At 39.6% G+C, this 22,459-nt stretch overlaps 1 protein-coding gene across 2 annotated transcripts in view; it reads left to right on the top strand.

Annotated features, from left to right (window-relative positions):
• The window catches only part of radil2a (Ras association and DIL domains 2a), a 29,704-nt gene extending 23,733 nt beyond the window's left edge, over positions 1–5,971 (top strand). The window contains exons 14-17 of one of the 2 annotated variants that reach the window (XR_311920.2): positions 1,101–1,234; positions 1,956–2,095; positions 2,679–2,848; positions 3,368–5,971. Coding sequence is in view for 1 of the 2 variants with exons in the window: in XM_005739967.2 (XP_005740024.1) it covers positions 1,101–1,234; positions 1,956–2,095; positions 2,679–2,781 (377 nt within the window). In the remaining variant the exon portion in view is untranslated. Of the gene's footprint in view, positions 1–1,100; positions 1,235–1,955; positions 2,096–2,678 lie in introns of both variants that reach the window. The other variant, XM_005739967.2, reaches the window with a different exon arrangement.
• Positions 5,972–22,459: the final 16,488 nt, after the last annotated feature.

Below are 22,459 nucleotides of genomic sequence, written 5' to 3'. Positions count from 1 at the left end.
AGGAGAAGCTTTAGTTTTCTTTTCTCTTTACAGTTTTATGATAAAAGCCCATTGTTGTTCAGTCTAATTGCAGGGGAATTTGAACGCTTCAGTATTTTTCATCAAGTATTAAATAAATCATGATGAGAAGTGATAAATTTGTCCCTTCCAAGACAGTTAAAGTTAAGGTTACCCAAGTTCATGTGATAACAACCAACGGCTATTTTTTTCAGTTGTTTAGCTTCTAAAACCTCCAAAATCACATGAAAACTTTATGTGGCATGAATATAACTTCATAAGAACTGAGACACATTCTGCAAGGAAAGCTATTTTTAAAAGTTTTCTTTAAGAATATTGGCAAAAAAACAAAAAAAGAACTTTGTTTTCTTCTGTTTTGTCCTTATAATAATAATAATAATAATAATAATGATGTTGTCAGTGTTTTGTTTTTTAAAATGAAGCAATGAATAAAATGAAGCGTTTGAGCATCATGCTGTAAGTTATGTAAATAGAGTTTTTATATTCGTCCTGCGCTCGCCTGCATCTAGCTCTGAGGTTTCAGGTACGCGTGATGATTGGTGAAGGTTTGATGACAGAGGGGAGGTGATGTCAGGGAAGGAAAGCAGCGGCGGATCCGTCATGGGAATTTACAGCTGGGTTGGTGCGTGGAATCTTAATCGGCAGCGGTATTGTTCGGGGCAGGTCCTGCGTGGGGGGCAGACAGTGGGGGAGGAGGGGGAGGATCAGGGTTTATTTTTGGGGAGGGGGAAGGCTGCTGTCGATGGTGTTTTGACAGGTCGACCCCAAGCGGCAACTTCAGGACAAAAATAAAATAAAATGATGTGAAAATCTGCAGTTCCTCTAATGCTCACTTGAGGCCTCAGATTATGTCATGTGAAACGCTTGTTAGCTTCCCTAACAGCTAACGCTCTGGCCACGCATCATTGGCTGACGTCACTGTGGCTACGTCCATCTTTTATAGCAGCGTGAAAAAGACTGAAAATAGATTCAGTCTGTGATGTACATGCAGAAGCTCCACCCACCAGACTTATTGGAGAACAGTGTGGGAATCGACTCCTGGACGCCTCTTTGATCTGATGTGTTTGTCTGTGTTTGTTTAGCCAGTGGAAGTGTTGGGAGGAAGACGGGAAACGAGGAAGCAGCAGCAGAGGAAGAAGAAGACAGAGAGGAAGTGTTTGCGGTGGAGCTCCACAAAGGGCCTCACGGTCTCGGGCTGGCACTCGTAGATGGGACGGTACGTATTCACAATCACTGTTTGTAAATAAAGTAGTAGGCAGGAGGAAGTGTGTTTAACTGATGAGATCGGACGCTAATTAGTTCAGACTGCAAACTGCTGGAAGGCTGAAAGCTCTCATTTAATCACTAAATGTTCCTGCAGTCCAGACTCTACAGATCAGTGCTTAACACCTTAATGACACTGTGACAAATAAGGTGCTACAACACAATAAAACTCTTACAATGAACTGAATCTGATGTGTTTGCTTCCTTATGCTTATCCCGAAATACGTAGTTAAACAATTGTTTGGCGGAATGATCAGAAAACACCAACATGTAACATGTTCCACCTACACCGCAATATTTGCTTGATTTTCTTCCATTGTCTTTTTATGTCATTTTTTTAATCTGTTGATTCTGACAGACATCTTTTAAGCTGTGTAATAAAAATACAAATCCTCCTCTTGGGAGCTTAAATATCTTTTTCTGCTTTACTGCAGAGCTTCTGCAGTGTGTCACTCCTCTTTTACAGCAAACTTTCAATCAACAAATTTTCTAACCACCTCTCTAATGTGTTTACAGCATCATGGCAAAATTCTACTCCCACCAGGGATGAAAAAATATTTAGCAAATATGAGGGGCATATAGATCTAAATTATAACTTAATTATAAAAATGTTGTAATCCCTTCAATGCTCCAAGTTATCACATTTTTTGTCATGTTTTTATGTCTTCATGTAGAAAACACCGCTGAGAATGAGCGGCATTTATGTGAAGTCAGTCGTTCCCGAGTCCCCGGCCGCCAAATGTCAGAAACTCAGAACGGGCGATCGAATCCTGGCCGTGAACGGTGTCAGCCTGGTCGGGATGGAATATAGCATGTGAGTGTAAAAGTACTGATGGCATATCAATTGCAATTGTGATGTTTGCAAAAACTCAGTCCAACATAAACACATGAGAGACCGAGCAAAGAGAGCTAGCTAGCAATAGTTAAGGACAGGAGGAGTCGGTGTCTGATGTAAGTCTATTTGGATGTCGTCAACGTACAATTGATTAGCAGTACAAAGTTTTTAAAGGTTGATCTAAGTAGTAGCACATATCATGGAAGTGGAGCCATATTGAGGTACAGCACAGGTCATGTAGGCCGTTGTTGTTACCAAAGCTTTAACAACAGCAAAACACATGATAAACTGTGCTTAATAAAACATATACCATGCAAGTAAAGTATAAAAAGCACAAAAAAGAAAATCATATAAAGAAAACTTAAGACATCTAAGAAAACAGTTCACAGATTAGTGTGAGGTATCGTGGAAATCGCAGCACTTTTTCTATTTTAAATCTTTCAACTCTAAATGTAAACATTTTAAATAGAAAGTAGCAGAAATCTAAAACACGTCATTATGGTATCACAGTAAAGCGAAAGGCTCAACAACTGACTTCCAACTTATTGTGTGTTCGTTTCAGTGGGCGGGAACTGATTCGCTCATCCGGAGACACACTTAAACTTCTGGTTGCCAACATGGACTCCAAAGCAGGCATCAAAGCCTCCACTTTGGCAACTTGCTGAAGGAAGAGCGTTAGTGGACGATAAAGTGCAATTTGGGAATACCGGAGGGCGTGAGCTTCATCCCAAAGTCAGTATTTCTCACAGGATGGATTCCCCCCCAAACCAAAGGAACACGAACTTCCTCCTTTTTGTTTGTGACTCATTGTGGGATAGAGACAATCAAACTGAACTCAGACTGTAGGCGCTTTGCTGGCAGGCAGAGGGGGAAGACAAGTTTTAAAAGCTCTTTTTTTTCTTTACCAGCTTCTAAAAACAAACTCAAAAACGGTGAAAGGGGGAGTAAACCAGCCCCCGAAGAGCGCCGCCAAGCCGCTCCGTGATCCCTCACGTCTGGCTTCAACTGGAACTATTTCCAAATTCATTTTTAAATTCTATCTATTTAAAAAAACTGTGAAGCTTTATATGTTACACTCCAAAACCAAAATATGTTACCCAGTTGTTTACTTTGTTAGAGAGAAGTACCTGCCTGTGGGCATGTCTCAGATCCACATAAGTTTCCAAAACAAGGAAAATTGTCTTTGTGTTGCAGCGTTTGTTTCATGGCAGGAACGACTGAACATTAACCCTCAGTTTTCTGCTGTTTCAGGTTCTTCCTTCTATAGATTCATCATCAGTCTGCTGCTGTAACACCAGAAAATATTATCAGTCGTTTAAAAGTAAAATCTAATTAGCACTTGTAGCGTGTTACTCATTTTTCCACACACACAAACACACACATAAAAAAGCAGGTAAAGGTGTGTTTGGTTTCTTTCACTTGCAGGCAGATTTTCCCCCGAGCAGATTATGTTTCCAGGTTAAACACTAACTCGTGCTTTAAAGCAGCGGTTCTCAAACTATGTCAAACACATACGATTCAGGGAGCGTTATTGCGAGGAAGCTTTAATGTTACGGATTATAGGAAAGTGGATCAGCATGATGTGTAGGAAGCATCATGGTTAAGAGAAGACCGACTCTGAAGATGACATTTTTGATTGACCAGCCATTTTCCAACCCTCATTTATGTCTACGAGTTGTGGGTAGTGACCCCTCAGAAGAAGAAATGCACTTCCTCCTTAGGTTGGCTCAGTCTGAAACATGTGGTGAGGGGCTCAAAGTAGAGCCACTACTTTATGTCATAAGTAGCTGTGGTGGTGTAAACATTCGATCAGGCCTCCTTGAGGCCATCCTTTGGAGGTTTTCCAGGTAAACCCAACTGGGAGAAGATTGTGGAGTAGACTAAGAGTTCCTTGAAGAGATGATCTATTTCTTCAGGCCTGATGACGCCTCAGGATCCTCCAGAAGAATGGGAAAATTTTACTGGGGTAAAGGCTTTCTGAAATACCGTGCTGAGTGAGGTTTAGTAAAATTCAAATATCTTGTTGACTCTTCCCGTGTCAGTCCACTGACTTTAAGTGATTTGAGCTGTTTAGAGCTTCGTTAAAGAAAACAAGAAGCCTTGAAAGTAGGTCCAGAGGAAGCGGATGACATGGAGGAGATCCACATCAGGGTAAAATGAGAAACTGCACCAGATATCCTCAAACCAAAGGCAGTTAGGGTCAGACACATAAAACAAGTGGCCAGGGTTAGGAAAAAAAACTGCTGGGTCAGCTTCAAGTTAAATTGCAGGTTAGGTTTAGGCACAAAAACCAAGTGGCTGGAGTTGGGATTAACCATGAGGATCTTTTTTAGGGTATAGTTACGTTGCATCTTTGACCTGTTGGGCATATACGGAGAGATCGGTAACTTCTTCTGGTTTAGACTAAGCCAAAGTGGTTCACCAGGAAGTTAAGAAGTTAAATTAAGACGAAGTCAGAGGATCACAACTAGCACTGCAGGTTATATTTATCAGTTACTCCACAGCTTATTTTCTTTATCTTTTTGCTGGACAATATGGTAAAACCCTTGTTTGTTAAGCTGTGGACAACCAATTAAAAAAACTTGATTAATTTTTAGAGCTACTTTTTTATTTTGTATTAACTGATAAAAATATGTAGGTTGTGAATCTTTGTGAGGCATGTCAAGAGAAAACGTTTGAGAACCGCTGCTTGGACGTTTTGCTGCAATCCAGAGAAACAGAAAAATAAGTTATTGGTAATCATAACCACAGTGAAGCCGCTTTATTATCAATTATTCTACAGGTTATTTGCTTCATTGATCTTTCTATAAAACAATTAAAAAAACTTCATGAGTCCAAACCTAAAGAATATTTTCTTTTGTTTACTTAAATGAAAAGCTGTTTACACGATACAGAGCCATCTGTAGCCTGGCTACACAGAGGTCAGGGTGACGTCGTACACCTATTCCACTTACTGATGCATGACCCACATTTCGATAGGATCAGTTTTTCAGAAGAAAGCTCTGCAGAAGGGGAGGCGTCTGAGGCACCCACACTAAGTCCAGCCTTGAAAATATGAAGGAAATTAGCACAAAGAAAAGAGAAACGCAGCTACTTTAATGTTAAATACCAAACATGGTTCATGTTGTCTTATTTTTTTAGGTCAACACACCATTAACTCATTGAGACCATTCAGCAGATTAGCCTCACACATTTTCCTACACAAACGCCCTGTTTGTCCCAGCTTCTTACTGGGATAGTTTATTGGGATTTTGGCACCATAGATGTCGGATTGTGGCCTAAACCATGCAGAGTATTCCTGGTAGTTTGAAGCAGATTTCTTCCTGCTGTGTTAAACATGGAAAAAAAGTAAAAGCACTAAACTTCATGTGAGAAAGCAACTTAAAAGTTAAAAAGCTTTTGGGAACATGACAGTACACATTTTATGAGGTATTGGGTTAATTGCCTCATTAATGTGGCTCTAATTACAGTTTAGTTTCCCTCCAAACCGCAGAGCTCAGGCCAAAAATAAAAATGAGACATTTAAATTCCAGAACTTCTCCAAACTCCTCTGGAAGAACTCAGTTTATTATAGGAAACATAAACCCGACTTTGTTCTGCTCAGCATTAACGTGTTCAGCTGGTTTAATAAATGAAAGCATAAAACATCTTCTGATGTATTAAAAAAAACTGCCGCAGAGCTCGATCACCTGACGTCTGTCTGTGTTTTTCATCTGTTTTGTAATATTTATACTGCACAGTATTTTTGAGCCTGTGGAATAAATATTATTTTGACTTGGAAAACCTGCCTCATTTTACGGTCTGTTTCCTTAAATCGGGCCTGTGTTAGTAAACAGGAGGAGGCGGCTTTGGGGGTGAAGCTGGGATGTAAAAGCTGGGCTGGGTGGAGCAGCAGCAGCAGCATTAGGAGGAGGAGGGAAGCTGTGGGGTGTGGTAGCTGCATGGCACGCTTTGGTGGCCACTGTTTATAGCGACTCTGCGGTTTCCACCAGCCAGGCACTTTCCACTGACTCCAGCATGGCAGCGTTCAGCCAACGAGGCCCTGCAGGGAAAAGCGCCACTCTGACCTGGTGTGAAGATTTGCACATGCCGGCTTAAACTGCATCCCCGAGGGTGTAATTAAAGCATGAGCTGACCGCGAGGAGCTGAGTGAGGCGCTCCCTGCAGCTTTCTTACATAAATCCTCCTTTAAATGTTGCTGAGGTCTCACTCGAGGCGCTCATTAGCTTTCATTTATGCTTTGTTTTCATTTTTATTTCTTAATTTAGTTTGTGCGGAGTTCAGTTCTTTTCAATAATAAAATGGGAAGACCTGAGTGAGGTCATGAGGCATCTATCGCCATGTTTGTTAACACTAGCAAACCAAAAAGTTATACTGAAGACATACCTGCATATTTTTATATTTTACGAGCAGCAGAAAACATCTTTTAAAACTGGTTGACCGACTTACCAAATTACTTGATTCATGGTACTAAATTGTGTTTAATAAAACAGTACTATTGTATCCACCAGTAAAGCTGTAAAGCTAATATTTACATTAGTAACTGCCAACATGGGGGTGGTTATCCAGCTAGCTGTCACTGAGGTCATCAGGGGCATTAATGTTGTGGTAATTTGGGGCTTTTAATGATTTCTTCAAGGTGTTCTTTAAAGGGAGAAATGGCTGCACAGCATACATCTTTAATGACTAAAACAAATACAAGAACTTGGTTAATGAGTTTGAATTAATTTGGGATTTTCTCTAATCCACGCAGGTTCAAATATATATACCCATTCTGGTTGCCATTAACAACCTTCTGTCACACTTCTGGGTGGATATGTGTCTACGTGGCAGAACTGACAGAGATGATATAAATTGGTTGGTTTGCTGTTGCAGACCTGATTTTTAAACATAGTCCACACAGTTTCAATAGGGATGAGGTCGGGGCTTTGGTTTGGGATCGTTGTCTTCTTGGATCCCAACTGTGTCCAAGTTTAAACTGTCTAGCTGTTGTTGATATCTCTTGCATGATTACAACTGGCAGCGAAACAGCCCCAGAGCGTAACGCTACCACCGCCATGCTTGACAGTTGGGACAGTGTTCTTAGGTTTAAAGGCCTGTCATTGCATTTGCAGCTGCAAATTTCAAGCTTAAAGGGTTTTTCTGGATTTTAGAGCAGGGTCTTCTTTCTTGGTGAGCACACTCTCAGTCCGTGGTGATGTAAAACTTGCTTTCACTATGTAAAGCTGGTTTTACAGCAGTGTCTTGAGTCCTGGTTCCTTGGTTGTTCCTGAACATCCTAACAAGTTTTCTTATTCCAGACCTTGGTAAAGTGATGACTCATTCACAGACCTTGTTCTTAGGTAAATCTACAATTCCCCTTAGATCTTCTCTGAGCTCCTTGACTTTCCCATTGTTCTGAGTATTTGTCAATCCAATGAATGTTGTCAAAGAAATCATTTTTATCCTGGCAAAGAGGAACTACCAGCTGAAGTCAATCATGACCCCAATGAGAAGTTAATAGCCTTTGGACTTGTCAGGATAATATATTGTAGACAACTCAGCACCCGCGTATTTAAAGATTTAAGTGAGTGTATGCTGTATATTTGAGCCTGTGTGGATTAGGAAAATCCATATTAAACATGTGCACCACATTTTTGTTTCATTAAAGTCATTAAAGATGTCTGTTGAGCAATTATTCCATCCAGGAAAAAGAGGATCCCTGAAAGCCCAGAAAGAACACAACATTCATGTGTATGATTAGGGTGTGTTTACTTCTGACCTCAACTATGTGTGACATTGGGTGCTGTTCGAAGTCACCTTTGTTGTTGTTATATTGAAACTCAGGTATATAACAAAACTGGTGTCTGCAGTAGGTGCAGGTACCTCAAAACAGCTTTGTAATTCACAGACCCCGATTCGATGTAGAGTCCTGATTCGACCTAATGTAGTGGTCGTAGTTGAGGGTGGGACAGTCTGTAAATGGCAGTCTGTAGTCATAATACACGGTGGCCTCTGGAGGACTCTCCTCTGGCCCTCCTTTGAAGCCGCACTCCTCCAGCGTGCTCTCCAGGGGCAGGCGGGCCTCCTCTGTTGGCACTCTGCTACTGAAAACCTCCAGGCTCGAGGTCTGGATCCCAGCTCGGTCCTCGATCACACTCATCAGACCAAAAACTGTGCGGCTGCTCGATAAAACAACCTCAAAGTTTCCAGGGTGCGCTGTGGCCGAGGTGAAAGGTATCAGTCGGACACTCAGACGGATGAACCTGGCGGTTTAAAGAAAATGAAAATGTAGTTTTGAGTTTAGACTCTATAAAACTATGTGACTACACTATATATTTTTTATTGAATTGAAAAGAAAAAACAAAACCAATTTCCTTCAGGGTCAACCTTCGGGATCAATAAAGTTTTATTGAATTGAACTGAATTGAATTGAATATATACAGAAGATGGTTCAAAGTTTGGTTAAGTGGTTTTGAAAGTCCAGATGACAGTAAAGTATTCAGATTACTTAATATATTATCATGCTTTTTACAACTACATGAATGTACTATTGCTATGTGATTGATTACTATTACTGAAGGATACTCAGCGTACCAACACCAACTAGATTTTGAAATCTTAATATAAATGAGTAACAGTAGGTGGACATTAGGTATCGTATAGAAAATCGTAGTAAAGGGACCTCTGGCTAATACGTTGGGTTCTGCGGGCTCATCGCTGAAAACTAGCTTTACTTTGTTGTCTGGGTCAACTTTGCTAGCGAGAGACAGAGAGAGGTGTTGAAAGGCTGCTCCAACGGAACTTATTGTTTCGGAGGAAAACACGAACACGGTGTACAGTCGAGTCTTAATAGCTTACTTACAACTGGACTACACTGCCCATGAGGCTGCATTCTTTAGGGCTATGCCTGTAACACTCTGCCTATTGCCTTCATATTAAATCATTTTTTGAACAATAATTTTTAAAACTATTTCTTCACGTCATTGCGGGCTGCAGTTTGAGATTGAGACACAGGCATTAGAGCCTCTTAATGCGTGTTTTGTTTGGGTTTCCACCGGCGTGGAATTACCAAAAAAAGAGGGGACAGCCTAACGTATAAAACAGGAAAAGACCATCGTGTAATCCATTTATTTCAACAAAGTAACTGTATTCGGAATGTCACCTTTTTAAACGGTAACTGTAACGGAATACAGTTACTCATATTTTGTATTTTAAATACATGTATTCCGTTACTCCCCAACACTGTTTCTAATTAACCAGCAGGGGGCGACTGCCGTGGTATTAAGAATAATGTGAGAATCTTGTCATTTGATTTACAGCGTCCTGATGAATTTCTGGTCTGAATCACTAGTTTAATGTCTGAATGGTCGTCATCATTATAGTAAATTAGGGAATAATTTAGAGCACAGCACTTACATTTGCCATTTGTGACCTGTTGCCAGTTAACCTGATTAGGTACAAAATGTTTCTCCCATTCTTTCTTTTTAGCATAACTTAGTTTTCCAGCCTTTATACTGCCCCCATCCCAGTGTTTTTTAAGGTGTGTTTCGAAAAGAGCCAATGTTTTTCATGAAACATTAAAATATGTCATTTTAACCATTCGATGTGTTTTCCGTGTTAGATCAGATAAACAGAAATGATTAATCTCTAGCTTTTGTTAACATCAGACAGAACGCATCAAGGCTAAATGCAAATAATGAAAATACTGCGAAAACATGTTTGTTTCAGCATCTTAACCACACGTCCGAGAAACAAACTCCAGGCCTAAACCCCTGGAGACTTTCCAGACACGGCATGCTGTTTGCTAATGTAATCAAGCAATCAGTGGGTTTAAATAACATCAGCTTGTGAAATGTAATGTTTTTGACTCTAAGTCTAATTTTATCAAACCAGTACAGCAAAAGAGGGGGAAAAAAGTGAATTCAATTCAACTCGGGCTGTGCACATTATGTTATGTGTGTGATTTACTGCTAAAACATCCTTCTGTGGCACAGGAAAACAATCACAGCAGCCAGGTCAGAAAAAGGCAACGGCACCTGTCAGCGGGCCAGCTAAAGGTCGCCCCGAGTCCTTTGTTTTCAGAGCTGTTGAGGCTGCTTGTGTCCCAATGTTGTCATTTTGGGCGTCTGAGTTACAGGAGCGGAGTCACAGTGTGATTTACAGCTGAGGGTCAGGAATAACTCAGCCTGGTTAACCTCACTCATGGAGGTTTGGAATGAATGTCAACACAGCCTGATTGTGTTTCCCAGGAGCTGCCCAGTTTGTCCCAGTGCAGCCACAGAAACTGTCGAAACTGCTTTTCTCCAGGACATGTCTGATGTCTGTCTGGCTTTATGATATTTTAAAACCAGCTGCTGCTCCTCCCACTTACTCTAAAAACAAGTCAGAGGGATTTTGTGGCTTCATGTCTGCACTGTATGCAAATTTTAAAATTGTAAATCTTTTTTTCTAAATCATTTTCTAGGTAATAAAATCAAGTTAAATTTTAATTGATGATTTACAATCAAAATATAAGTTTTTCCACATATTCCACTGAATATTTATATTTATTTTGGTAAATATAAGGCAATATGAACAGATAATAAAAAATAAAAACAAATAATAAAATTGTACATAACTTATAAATAGTAAAATTTATGAAAATAATAAAATATTTAACTCTTTAAAAAATATTGAACTTCAAGAAATTACACAAACAGGAAAACAAGGTTACATTAATTAATTTTTTTATTTGAAAATTTTCCAAATGCTAAAATCAGCTAATTTTGCCAAAATAGTAAACTTGAGAAAACTTTACAAAAATAAAACTGTGATATTTTTCAAATCATACAAACTCATGAAATCTGTCACATCTATGTTTGTGTATTTGTAAAGCGCGGCACTGATTCTTTTATTTGCAAAACTGCGTTCACCTTTATTTTTATCTTTATAGAATGAATGTTCTGTTCATAAAATATAACACATAATGAGCTCAATACCTCTGGGCTTCAGTGTTTTGCAGTTTCTGCTGATGTTTTACATTTTCTGTCTCCACTGGTTCTTGTCTTTTTATGAAGTGCCCTGGTATCTGAGCGTGGAGCTCTGCACTGTCACTGTGGGAAATAAAATCAAGTAAACTCATAAACCTATAAAAGGAAAAATAATCAAATACTGATAGAGAAATAAGTTTGTTTCACCTCAGAGACTGTATTTGTTTCATCAAATCTTCATAACTAATCGTGTCATTGAAGGTCTTCAGCTGCTGAGTCAGCATGTGGAGCTGAAACTGCTGACAGGGGACACCCAAACTCATCAAACCTGCAGCACAGTAAAAACATAGAGAGCGTGCACGTGTAAGTGGAACGCCCTCCTCTGAAATCCAGTTTAATAACAGCACAGCCTTTACTCATCTGCACCGAGATTTAGATGGTTGTTTAGTTTTCCTTTTAGGGCTTCAAAGGCCAGGATCATGTGGTGCACAAACCACATTTTGCCCACATGTGAGTAATTATCTTTAGGACATGAAAATGTCTTAACACGGTTAAAAACTAAGGAAAACGTTAGCTAAAGTATAAAATGGTGACATGCCTGGTTAAAAACAAAATAGAGTAAAATAATAATAATTGCAAAGGTTTTCCTTATTTGCTTATAAAAAAGCTGATGTAGAATGTGAACAAAGTGTCAAATAACATTAACATGAGGACGTGCAATCCCTGCAGGCTTTAATGGTTAAAATGTGATTCCCTCTTTTCTCCTGCAGCTCACGAGTGCCCCTCACAAAGCTTCCAGATGCTGGCCAATAAAAAAAACGCTTTTATGGAGACGTGTTAAAGACGCAGAGACAGTTTTGTTCAGAAGATGAGATAACCTGAGGTCTCTCTGTGAATCGTGTATGATCTATAAACCTGGAAATGAAGCTATAAATGATCACATTGGATGTGCTGTAAAAGTAATTTATTGATTATTAAGACCTACAGCAGTGATTCTGTGCTGTAGGTCTTCCCAGTCAGAGTCATAGCTGCGGTGTTATGCTGCAGGTCTGCGCCGTAATCTCTCTGGAAGTTTACTCAGTGTGTCTGAAGTCAGACTGACAAAAGGAACATTGTCCTGGTTTTGTTTCCCAGAGCCAGCTACTCTTATCTGTGAGGAGGAAATGAGGCTCCGCTGACATTACCAAGAGCCTGATTCACAGTACCCTCCATAAATACTTCAGCACAATGACACTGTGGCATTTAGTACTGACTCACATATCTCCTTCTCTTCTGCGATTATCTTTATGTGTCACTCAAAGAAGCGAGAGAGCCTTCTCCCATCCTGGCAAAGAAAATCTCGGATTATTCAGGTCAGGGGTGATGGATTACCCAGCTCAAAGTCCTTCAGGCTGACTGATTCACTTCTGTCTACGTCACCGCAGATGAACAGCTGATCGATCTCCTGCTGATGATCAGAAAACCACCCGATCAACTCGTCCGGGAAGCTCTCAGACTCCCGCTTGTTTGCGTTCACGGAAATCTTTAACCACAGGAAATACCACGTTACAGTAAAATCAGTACAACCATAAACTTTAGAGATGAGACACAATGTAAACATAAATAATAAAAAATAAAATGAGAAAAATCTGTGTGAAGAATGCATGTGTGCAACATGTTTATTTGCAGCGCTAAAAGAGGTAGAACTTCCACAATTTCACCCATTTATTTGGGCTTATCAATAAATATGTGAAGATTTCAGCGTGTTTGCAGCTTTTTTTCTCTTTAGTGTTTTTTAATCTGAGCTTTTTTGTAAGTCTGACTCTTAAAGACTCAGTTTCCCAGACATGGTTTGCTCCTGGTAGTGTTTGGTTATGTTTGAGGAAGAAGACTGTCCTTTGGTTTAATCGAGAGAAAAAAATTCACGTGAGAAGCAATTTAATTTACATTCAGCCAAGACCACCTTATTTCCTGAAGTCGATCAAACTGCCCCACATTTAACCATCTCGATTTTAAACTCGCTGTAATGTGACACTTGCAGGCTTTACAGACCCACCATCCACCCCAACAGCCATGTTCTCAAAGTGTTAAGAGTCACAAGCAAATCTGTTTACACCCAACAAACCAGGGGCGGTTAACACCATACTTCCTAGAGCTTCATCTTTTTCCCAGAAACACACGACTCACGTATCATTCAGAGTAATCGTGCATCTTTAGACACATTTTTCATAGCCTTCAGTTTCTTCTTTATCTTGGATGTTCTGTTTGAGAGTGAAACTTTGTGATGTTGGAAGGTTTCTTAAATTTTTTAACTTTTTATGCTGATTTTTGGTGCGTCTGACGCGCTGCTGCTTTTTCTTCTTCATGCTGTGGTTATATGAAGAAAGCTGCTCTCTGAGCTCAGCTCGGTGTTTCCTGTCGATGCCACTGTGAAAGAGCAGATGTTGGACAGTTCAAAGTATCAGTATAATAAAGGTCTACGACGTAATTTAAGGTGGACTTGAGAACTTTTAAGAATGCTATGGATTCTATAAGAAACAAAATTGGAAGAACAGTTTGTTTCTAACTGAGGATGATTATGAAAACATAAAGTAACAAATACGGCATGCAGGGCAACAAACAGGCTGGCAAAACCTGATTCTTTACATTCACAGATGTTACTCTTTCATCAGCCCTGAAGTGTGAGCATGAAAGAATCCACTTCTGGTGAATTATTAGTGACGGAAAATCCCGGTGTTCCTGTTAGTTATTTATGACGTTCAGAGAAAAAACTTTACTTCTACGACTTCTTATAAAAACCTGTTAGAAGCTATGAGGATGTTGTGCATTGTTTTTCTACTTACCTTCAGTTCTTTATGCTATTGTACTGTTGTATTCTGTCTCTCTTTGCCAACAGTTTCAGCAGTTTTTTGTTTTTATCTGATCCGAATTCAGGTCAGTTTCTGAATTTATATTTTTAAATTTCCATTCTTTCCAGGGGCGACAGCTTACATCACTGGTATTCTTTCAGCCTTTCCCCGTGACAAACAAACCCAAACATGATGACACAGAGGCTAAATGAGCTTTATTCGCTCATCAGTAACTGGAAACATGCCCCAAAAAGCTTAATGCTCTGCAGAAAGCCTGATAAATGGTTAATCCTGCTCAACCCCACATCACACATCACAGCAGCAGAGTGACAGAATAAAAAGGATAGCCAAGATGGTTTCGTGATGGCTCATCCTTCCTGCTCATCTCAAACAATGAAGGCAGGAAACAAAGCTACGGTGACCAGTCTGCTGTCTCCAGCTTCCTCACTCCCAGTACTGGTCAGTGCCAGTCACAGGGCTGGGACCTCCTGAATCCAGATATCGAGCCCCTCCTTCAGGTACAGACAGGAAATCCTGTCTGGAGATGAAGGTGTATGACCTGGACAGCCAGGAAGATCTCAGTGTGACCAGTTTGTTATTAAGCTGAAATTACACACTTACTGAAAGTGTTGATATATTCACTCCATGGAGTCAAGTCCTGGTACTCGTTATTTGGAGGTGTTCTAGACCAATCACACCCCCAGTGCCAATGAAGCTCCCCAACAGCAGCAGCCTCCCCCTCCATTAGTGCTGCCCTAATCCAATCCACCAGAACAAGCCTGATCCACGACCCACTGCCACCATCCTGGAGCTTCCACTTCTTTTGTAAAAAAGATCCGCATTTAAACGTCTTCTAAAGGTTTTGTAAAAGATGTGGTGAAGGACACATAAAGTTATCTTTCTTCAAATGTTTTGTTTTGTTTGTAGGAGACAATCCACATGATTTTTATCCAGGAAACTGGGTTCAACTTTTCTTGTGTACTTTTTAACTTTTAAGTTTAGTTTTCACTCACAGTTTGCTGAGGTTTAGAACAAAACGATCTCGGTAGTTTCCCGACTCTTTAGTCCTATCTTGAGATTTTGATTAAACATAGTGGACGTGAACTTGTTTCATACTTATAGATGCCCCTGAATCCCCCTGTGAAACAAGCTCCTCCTCTCCTCTGATAAAAAATAGGTGGTGATACAGTTCGTACGCTGATGATACGACTCTGCCTGATAAGTCTGCACCATCTTTTTTATGTTATGTTAATATACTGAAATCCCTCCGAGGGTCAACATGAAACACTGTGAATGAAGAGCTTATTTTATTTTCTGTTTTTTCACAGCTTCCTTTGAGGAAAATGTGACACATGTTGAGTCTTTGATCTCCCGTCCCATAAAAATCCTGCTGGTCTCATTCATATTTATGCCTTGGATTGCTTCAAAGTGCATTTCAGGTTCAACCAGCCTCTCTGGCGAGCTCTTGGTATGTGAGGGCTGTCATTAAGACAAATTCAGGAACACATTCATGCACTTCTGCACAAAGTTATGTATTAACGCAGCCCCGGGTAGCAGCAGTGATGACGCTATGGGCAAAACGCTCAAAGCAGCTGACATGAAACTATCAAAAATCGAAACGCAGAAGGTTTAATCAGACACAAACCGAGCTTCTGTCTTAATGTTTATTCTTCACTCTTTGAACAAACATTGCATTTTGACTTTAATAGCTTTAAGCTTTAAGAGCTTTATCTGCCCCCAGGTGCAGCCCAGGATTTATGCTCCAAAGCACCAGCATCGGGGAGCTCTGGATGTTTGATTTGGCAGAGTTTTAGCTTTACTTCCTGACCCAACCCCAGTGCTGTGTAAACCTGAAATCTGTGAACAACACCTGACCGTTAGGGTCTGTATAAGAACAGTTCTATCAGTTAACATCAGGTCATGATTGGTCTTTAGGTCAATGAATTTACTCCCTGCAAGGCTGCAGCTGTTTACAGTATTAAAGTCAACGGGGAGAATCTGACTCACAGCCACCTGTGAGTCAGAAAATCCTGAAGTAAATTTGCACCTGAACAACATATTTTGGTTATGCAACTTTACCAGACATGTTCAGTCCTCCACAGAAAAACAACAACAACCCACCACTGTGTAACTTCACGGTGACGGAGCTGTGCATAGGTGGGATTTGTTTCTGTTGAAAACATTTCTAATGTTCTCGGCATAACAGAACATCTTTATATGGTATGCCCTCTTTTCCCTGATGGTGTCGGCTAACTGACAAACAACAGCACGAGCGGCGTATAGAATAGTTGTTCCACAGTTCGTGACACTTCCACCTAGTGACAGTAAACAGCTCCAATATGTAGATGACAGTGCAAAGCTGTGTGTCGGCTCTGCTGCACAACCACTATGTACGTTATGTCAACAGGTCCTCATCCCAACACGTAACATACCGACGACAGTGACAAATCATCGGTATGTTACACGTTCGGAGGCACGAGAGCGGGTTTGCATGAATCTATAAATGCATTAAGATTATGATCAAGGTTAGGGCTGGAATAGAAAGCCACAAAGCCACGTTGGGAATGATAATGCTCTGCTTATGCTAGTATAAAATCGGTCCTGTAATGAATTGCCAATTGAAAATGGATGGATGAAACAGATCCGATACTAAGAAGAAACAATATAAAATTATTTGACAGTCGAATTGTGATGTTGCAGAGCTCCGTCTGCTGTGCAGGATTTTTCATTATGGACTGATACCTGATGAATTTAGCTTCACCAAAGACCACTGTGGGAAATGAGAACCACAGTGGGTCGACCTGTTAGACTGAACCGAAAACGTTTGTCCCCTTTATGCAGTTTGGGCCAAAACCCATCATGTTAAAGAACAAAGCGCATCGTTCATCCTTTATATTGTTTGGCCTCAAAATGTTAAATCACAGTTTGTTCCAGACATAAAATTAATGTAAATACTTTTTCAAAATAAAATCTAAATGAAATGTCTGAACACTGAATATAAATGTGTGCATGTCAACTAACATTAATCACCTGGAGACCTCTCTGGTTTATCTTGTGACCCTTTGGAAGGCACGGTCACAGTGGACGAGTAACTTTTTACTGCAGTAACTCTAATCATGTAAGTGCTCTTGCAGGATGAATTTGAAGTACTTTTATAGTTTAATTATTTAACTGCTCTCAAAAATAGAGGGAAAAAAACCAACCATTGCAAAGGTTTATTTAAAATAAAATCAAAATAATTCCCAGCAGATACAGAACATTTTTATGAAACTCAATTTAATATAAATAACTACAAAGTTTGAGTATTGAGTAAAACAGCTGCCAGTTAATGATAAAACTGTTTACATGAACATGTCAGAGAGCTGTGACCTGTAAGCGCTGTACGACCTGAGGAGAGAGTAATCCCGCTTATGTCGAACACAAAGGTCAAATCTGCAGTTTGGACTCCTGCTGAGATCCTGCGAGCCTCAAAATCCTCTCTCGAAAACTGATTTTACTCACTTTATTTTAGCTTAAACTCACGGTCACTGCTGGAAATACACCGCAGGAGTGTTTGTGTGCAGCCTGTAGTGTTTGGCACCATAAAAAACCTGACGCGCTGAGTGACTATGAAGTATACGTGAGCCTATAGCGCCCTCTGCTGAGCTCAGTAAGACCTGGAACCAGGTTACTTCTGACATTGACAGGTTAAATAACCATTTATTTATATGATAATTATTTGTGTAATTTATTAAAACCCACAAGAACAGTCACTACAAAAACAAGTTTCATTTTACAATAAATACATCACTTTTTAACAGTTGAATAAATACTTTTATATAACCCATAAAGTTAATTAATTTTCAATATTTCTAAGGCACTAAAGAGTTCATGTGTTAAGGTTAAACTGTGTGAATCACCTGACACAGTAAAAAAAGAGTTACAGTAACAGTTTCGAAAGGTTTCTGAAGCTTCCCATGCAATCAAATGTACATATTTGTGCTTTTTCTTCTGGATTTCAAGGTTAATTATCATTTTATTTTAGCTAAAACTGTGACGTCTGCCTTATGCATCAGTGTTGTGAAAGGGATGGGTCCAAACTTTTGCGCCTGTGTGGATTAATTTGCATTTTAAGTAATTTTGCCAGAGAGACTGGAAATGAAATACCAGACCTGTGTCACTGTTACTGTCTAAACTCCATGACACACATTTATGTTCATCTTTCCTTCGGTTATATTAAGGCACTAAACATGTAGGACTGTTCCTTTAAGGTGCAAACTTGTAAAATCACCTGTTGGACGTGGTTTTTAGGCTAACATTTTCTAAATCCGCATGTTTGTGTCTTTATGGTCGTTTTTCTTCTTTGTTTAATGGCTTTTCATCTGTAACCAGCGCTACAAAGACAAATAAATACTGCTTGTTTTTCTCACTCGCTGATAAATATCCCCCCAATCATTTTTATCAGTTCAGCATCAGAGAGGAAACAGACTTACCCTGAATGTGACTCACAGCTAGTCAGTGATCAGAGCTTCTTCCTGTTTGTCACTTTGTTTACTGGTTTCCATGCTGACCAGTTTCAGGCATGGCTGGCTGCTCCAGTACAAAAGAAAGTCTTTTTGTTCGCTCTCAGAGGATTGACAGCAGGCTGTGGTTGGTTTTGTTCAGTTTAGCTAAAGTGAGAAGTAAAAACAGTGGATGAAGGTCCTGCGGTCTCTTCTTTGTCCACTAGGTGTCGGTAATAATCTGTGACAGTTTTCATTTCTGTAGCGAAAATGTTTAGTTTTCATCTTTTATTCTACTTTTTAAATTTCACCAATGAAACCAGAACTTTTAATGACACATTAAATACAAATTATTTGTTTGAATGCGAATGTAAAGTTATTAAATAAATGCAGAAACATCAGGAGATTTTCAGTAAAGTATCTACGAACCATAATATTTGAGGAGTTTATATAATATACAGATTTTCTTAGACACTATTGAACATTTATTTCCTGTTTAGTGAACAAGTGTTTTGTGATATTTCAGTCAATCTGCATTTTCACTCTTATTAGCAGTGGTGGAAAAGACATAAATACAAATATGAAACACGGTGCTGTGCAAAAGTCTTGAGCTGCCAATGATGCTTTTATAATGAGAAACAGGTGCAAGCATACGTGGAGATACAGCATAAAGCAAAGAAGAGTTTGTCAATATTTGATATGACCGCCTTTATTCTTTAAACACCGTCTGAACTTTATTTCTGTAAGCAGTCTGCAGGAATACTTCCCCTAGTTGATTTGTAATCACGTTCTCTTGTAATTCAGTTAACCTCAGCCTTCACCCCTCATTCAAAAGGGCTCTTTGACAGCTGCCCTTTCACTGAGAGTATTTGTGATGAAGCTTCAGTGAACAGTAGCTGGACCAGCTGAAGGGTCGGGTGCATCTCTCAGGCCCCTTGCAGGATTTTTCCCAGATACTTTCCATCTACTGTAGATCGTTTTTTTTAGGCCTGATACTTTTTCTTCTTTTGTCCTTCACTTGTCCAGTTTGCTCAGACAAATGCTGCGATATGCCAAGTTTTTGGCTGTTGGAGCAGAAATACTATTTTATGTCTGTCAAACTGTGTTATATTTGGCATTTTTCATAGATTCAACTAAGAAATTGGGAACAAAGGATGTGTTTCTGTGACAGGCTGAAGCAAAGTGTCTACAGATACAGTTAAGTGGCTTAAACAAAACAAAAAAACATTCCTCTGAAAATAGTCAGATGGCGTGGACTTACTGGCCTTGTGATTGGCTGGTGGCCCATCCTCACCCTCCAAAACTTTGGAGAATTATTGCTCAAGACCGCTTTAAAGAATTACAAGAATATCTGACAAAAAATTATGGTTGCTGGTGTCAGTATGTCAGTAATTTACTGAAAACTGTACTTTAAAGTTTGTATTTTAAAACTGTTCAAACATAAAACTTTACTTGTAAAATTACAGAGTAAGCGGTTGTTAAACGCAGTAATAGTACAAGTAGATTGAGAGCGGAGGACTTGAGGTGCTGAATTATTTCTTGTAGACGATGTGATATCTCGGCCGCTCAGACTAGAAGCAGCTCTGTTTTTGTTGTATAAGAAGTTTGATCATGAATATTCAGAACCAGCAGCAGAGAAACATCAGTGGAAATGTTAGAAATGAGTCACAGCTTCTCAGCTTTTTTCAAATGTCCACATCGCTTTGTAAAAGCACTCTCTGCAGGTCTCGTTGGAGAGGTTTGTGTTCCACTTTCTTCTGTGATTCTATCTCTGTCAGGGCGTCATGTTTGACGAGGACGCACAAAACTCTCATCTGAGCTTCCTGATCATTCACTGGAAACTCACTGAGGAAGTTGCACATCATGGATTAATGTGGAAGTTTAAAATAGATGCAAAGATTTAAATCATAAGGCCTCCTCTAACCTCCACCCACTCAGCTTCACATCCTCACTTCTCTGCCCTGATCAGCTGTTACCTCTGAAAGACTCTCCGAAGCACAGCCTCAGTCAGTTTGGCCAGCCAGCCCTAATGCCTTAATAAATAATGTTTTAATACATTTAAAATAAACTTTCTGCATCGGAGGTTTGAGTTTATCCATCGCTGATGTAGTTTTCTTGCATAAAAAAAGTCTCTCCTCATAAAGTACGAAAGAGTAAAAGTAATGATAGAAAGGAGAAAAATATGTATAAAAATGAATAAATAAAATTTACACAGTCATTTCAATGTGACAACATAAGCTGTAAACATATCAATAACAGTAACTTCACACCGTTACGCTCCCTTAGCTGTAGTCACCTGGCTGTGCCGTATTCTGCGACCTGTAGATCCACCACAGCTGCCATCCATCATCTGGATCTCAGGATCACTGAGATCCAGATGATGGATGGCAGCTCTCCTCCACATGTCTCATCCGGATCTGGCCAAGTGTCTGATTCAGCAAAAGAGCCGAGGTTTGTGCCGGCAGAGAGGTGACGTATTTGGAAAAGAGCTGCGGGGAGTGACGGCAGGTCCACGTGCTGCAAACCGTGCAAGGTGAAGGTGATGGAGGGGCGATGATGTCAGAGGACACAGAGAACAGGTGTGCTCTTACACTGTGTGCTGATCTGCAGACAGTTATCTTTACATATGTGTGCATGTTTATTCATTTTCATGACATCTGACATCATATCATCTGTTTCACATTAACAGTAACACTTTTACGAAACTTCTTCTCCTGCTTTGCTCTTATTTTTTCATCCTAATGACGCTTTAATCTATTAGCCTACTTTTTTTTATGTAATACACTCTTACTCAACATATTATGAAATTATTGCTTGCATATTTTTACATAACTCTGCTTCCTTCTTTTCTGCTCATTTTTGCCTGTTATTAATAATAATTTCATGCTGTGACACAGTTTTCTTTTCCTTCTTCTCCTTGATGGATTAATTAAAGATTCAAATGAAGTCATCTCCACGCTGATTAGATGAAACTGAATATCATGAATTGAAGCCACAAGGGTTTAGATCTTCATACTAGCTGAAACTGTCAGTTTAAATTCTTAAACAATGGTCTGAAAATGGTTTTAACTGGACTACATTTAACATGTGAGCATGAAAACAATCATAACTCATAATCATAACACCAAAAATATCTGAATAAAATCCATCCTTCTTGAATGTAAGTGCTGTGTTGTTGTCTCCTCTGAGACTCGTTTGTATTCCCCTTCGGTCTGACGGTGCGGTCGTCTTCCTGTCCGTCCGTGGCTGGACTTTTGAGCTGGCCAATGCTTGCTGATGTCATCCCCCAGACTTCCTGTATCCAACACAACCACGCTCCTTATCCCAAGTCTTCTCTACCACCTCATTTTACAACATGTGGTTTGTTTGCGTGGCTGTTTCTGGGTCTTTTTCATTGTCACGCATGATTCCTCTGTATTGATATCATGTTCTTTTAGTGCTTAAGGACACGTATGTGAATTTTAACTGAATTTAAATGTGGATCCTGAGTTTCCTCATTTGTGTCCTTGTACTAGTGTGCAGAAATAGCTCCACAACTTTTTATGATCATTAGTTTGGCTTAAATAAAAGCCTAAAACGGGCAACACAGGTACCAGTGCAATTTTCCATAAAAGCATCTTATTTGGTTGCACTGCCTTTAGCGAGAAAGACTAAAGAGACTGACCTCATTAATTTGATTTTACTCCTTGTGAAATTCCACATCAGTAAATGCAAGTTTTCATGAGGGAAACGCAACATGTGGCTACAAGCTGCTCTTTGCATAGAAATAAAGCTTTAAAAATGGGCATTGTTTTTAATGTCTTTATTTAATGTCACTGTAACTCGCGCATCTTTTTTTTTAATGTCATGTTTGCATCTGTTATGATCTGTTTATTTTGTACACTGTCATTTAAAGAGCTTTATTCTGTATTCAGTACCTCTTTTTATAAAATTAAAGAGTAAAAAAAAGTAAGGAAATGCATTCGGCTTCGGAGTCTGCCTCCAGTGGCCATTAGAGGAACTGCAGTTTTTGGCTTCATTTTTCAGATTTGGAGGATTCTGCTTGAAAACATCTACAAATCTCCTTTTTTCAGATGCTCATAT

The sequence above is a fragment of the Pundamilia nyererei genome, unplaced genomic scaffold, assembly GCF_000239375.1.
Source record: "Pundamilia nyererei isolate P.nyererei 1_Seehausen unplaced genomic scaffold, PunNye1.0 scaffold00095, whole genome shotgun sequence".
NCBI lineage: Eukaryota > Metazoa > Chordata > Actinopteri > Cichliformes > Cichlidae > Pundamilia > Pundamilia nyererei.
The sequence above is the reverse complement of the archived record's forward strand: the minus strand, read 5'-3'. Positions and strand labels throughout refer to the sequence as shown.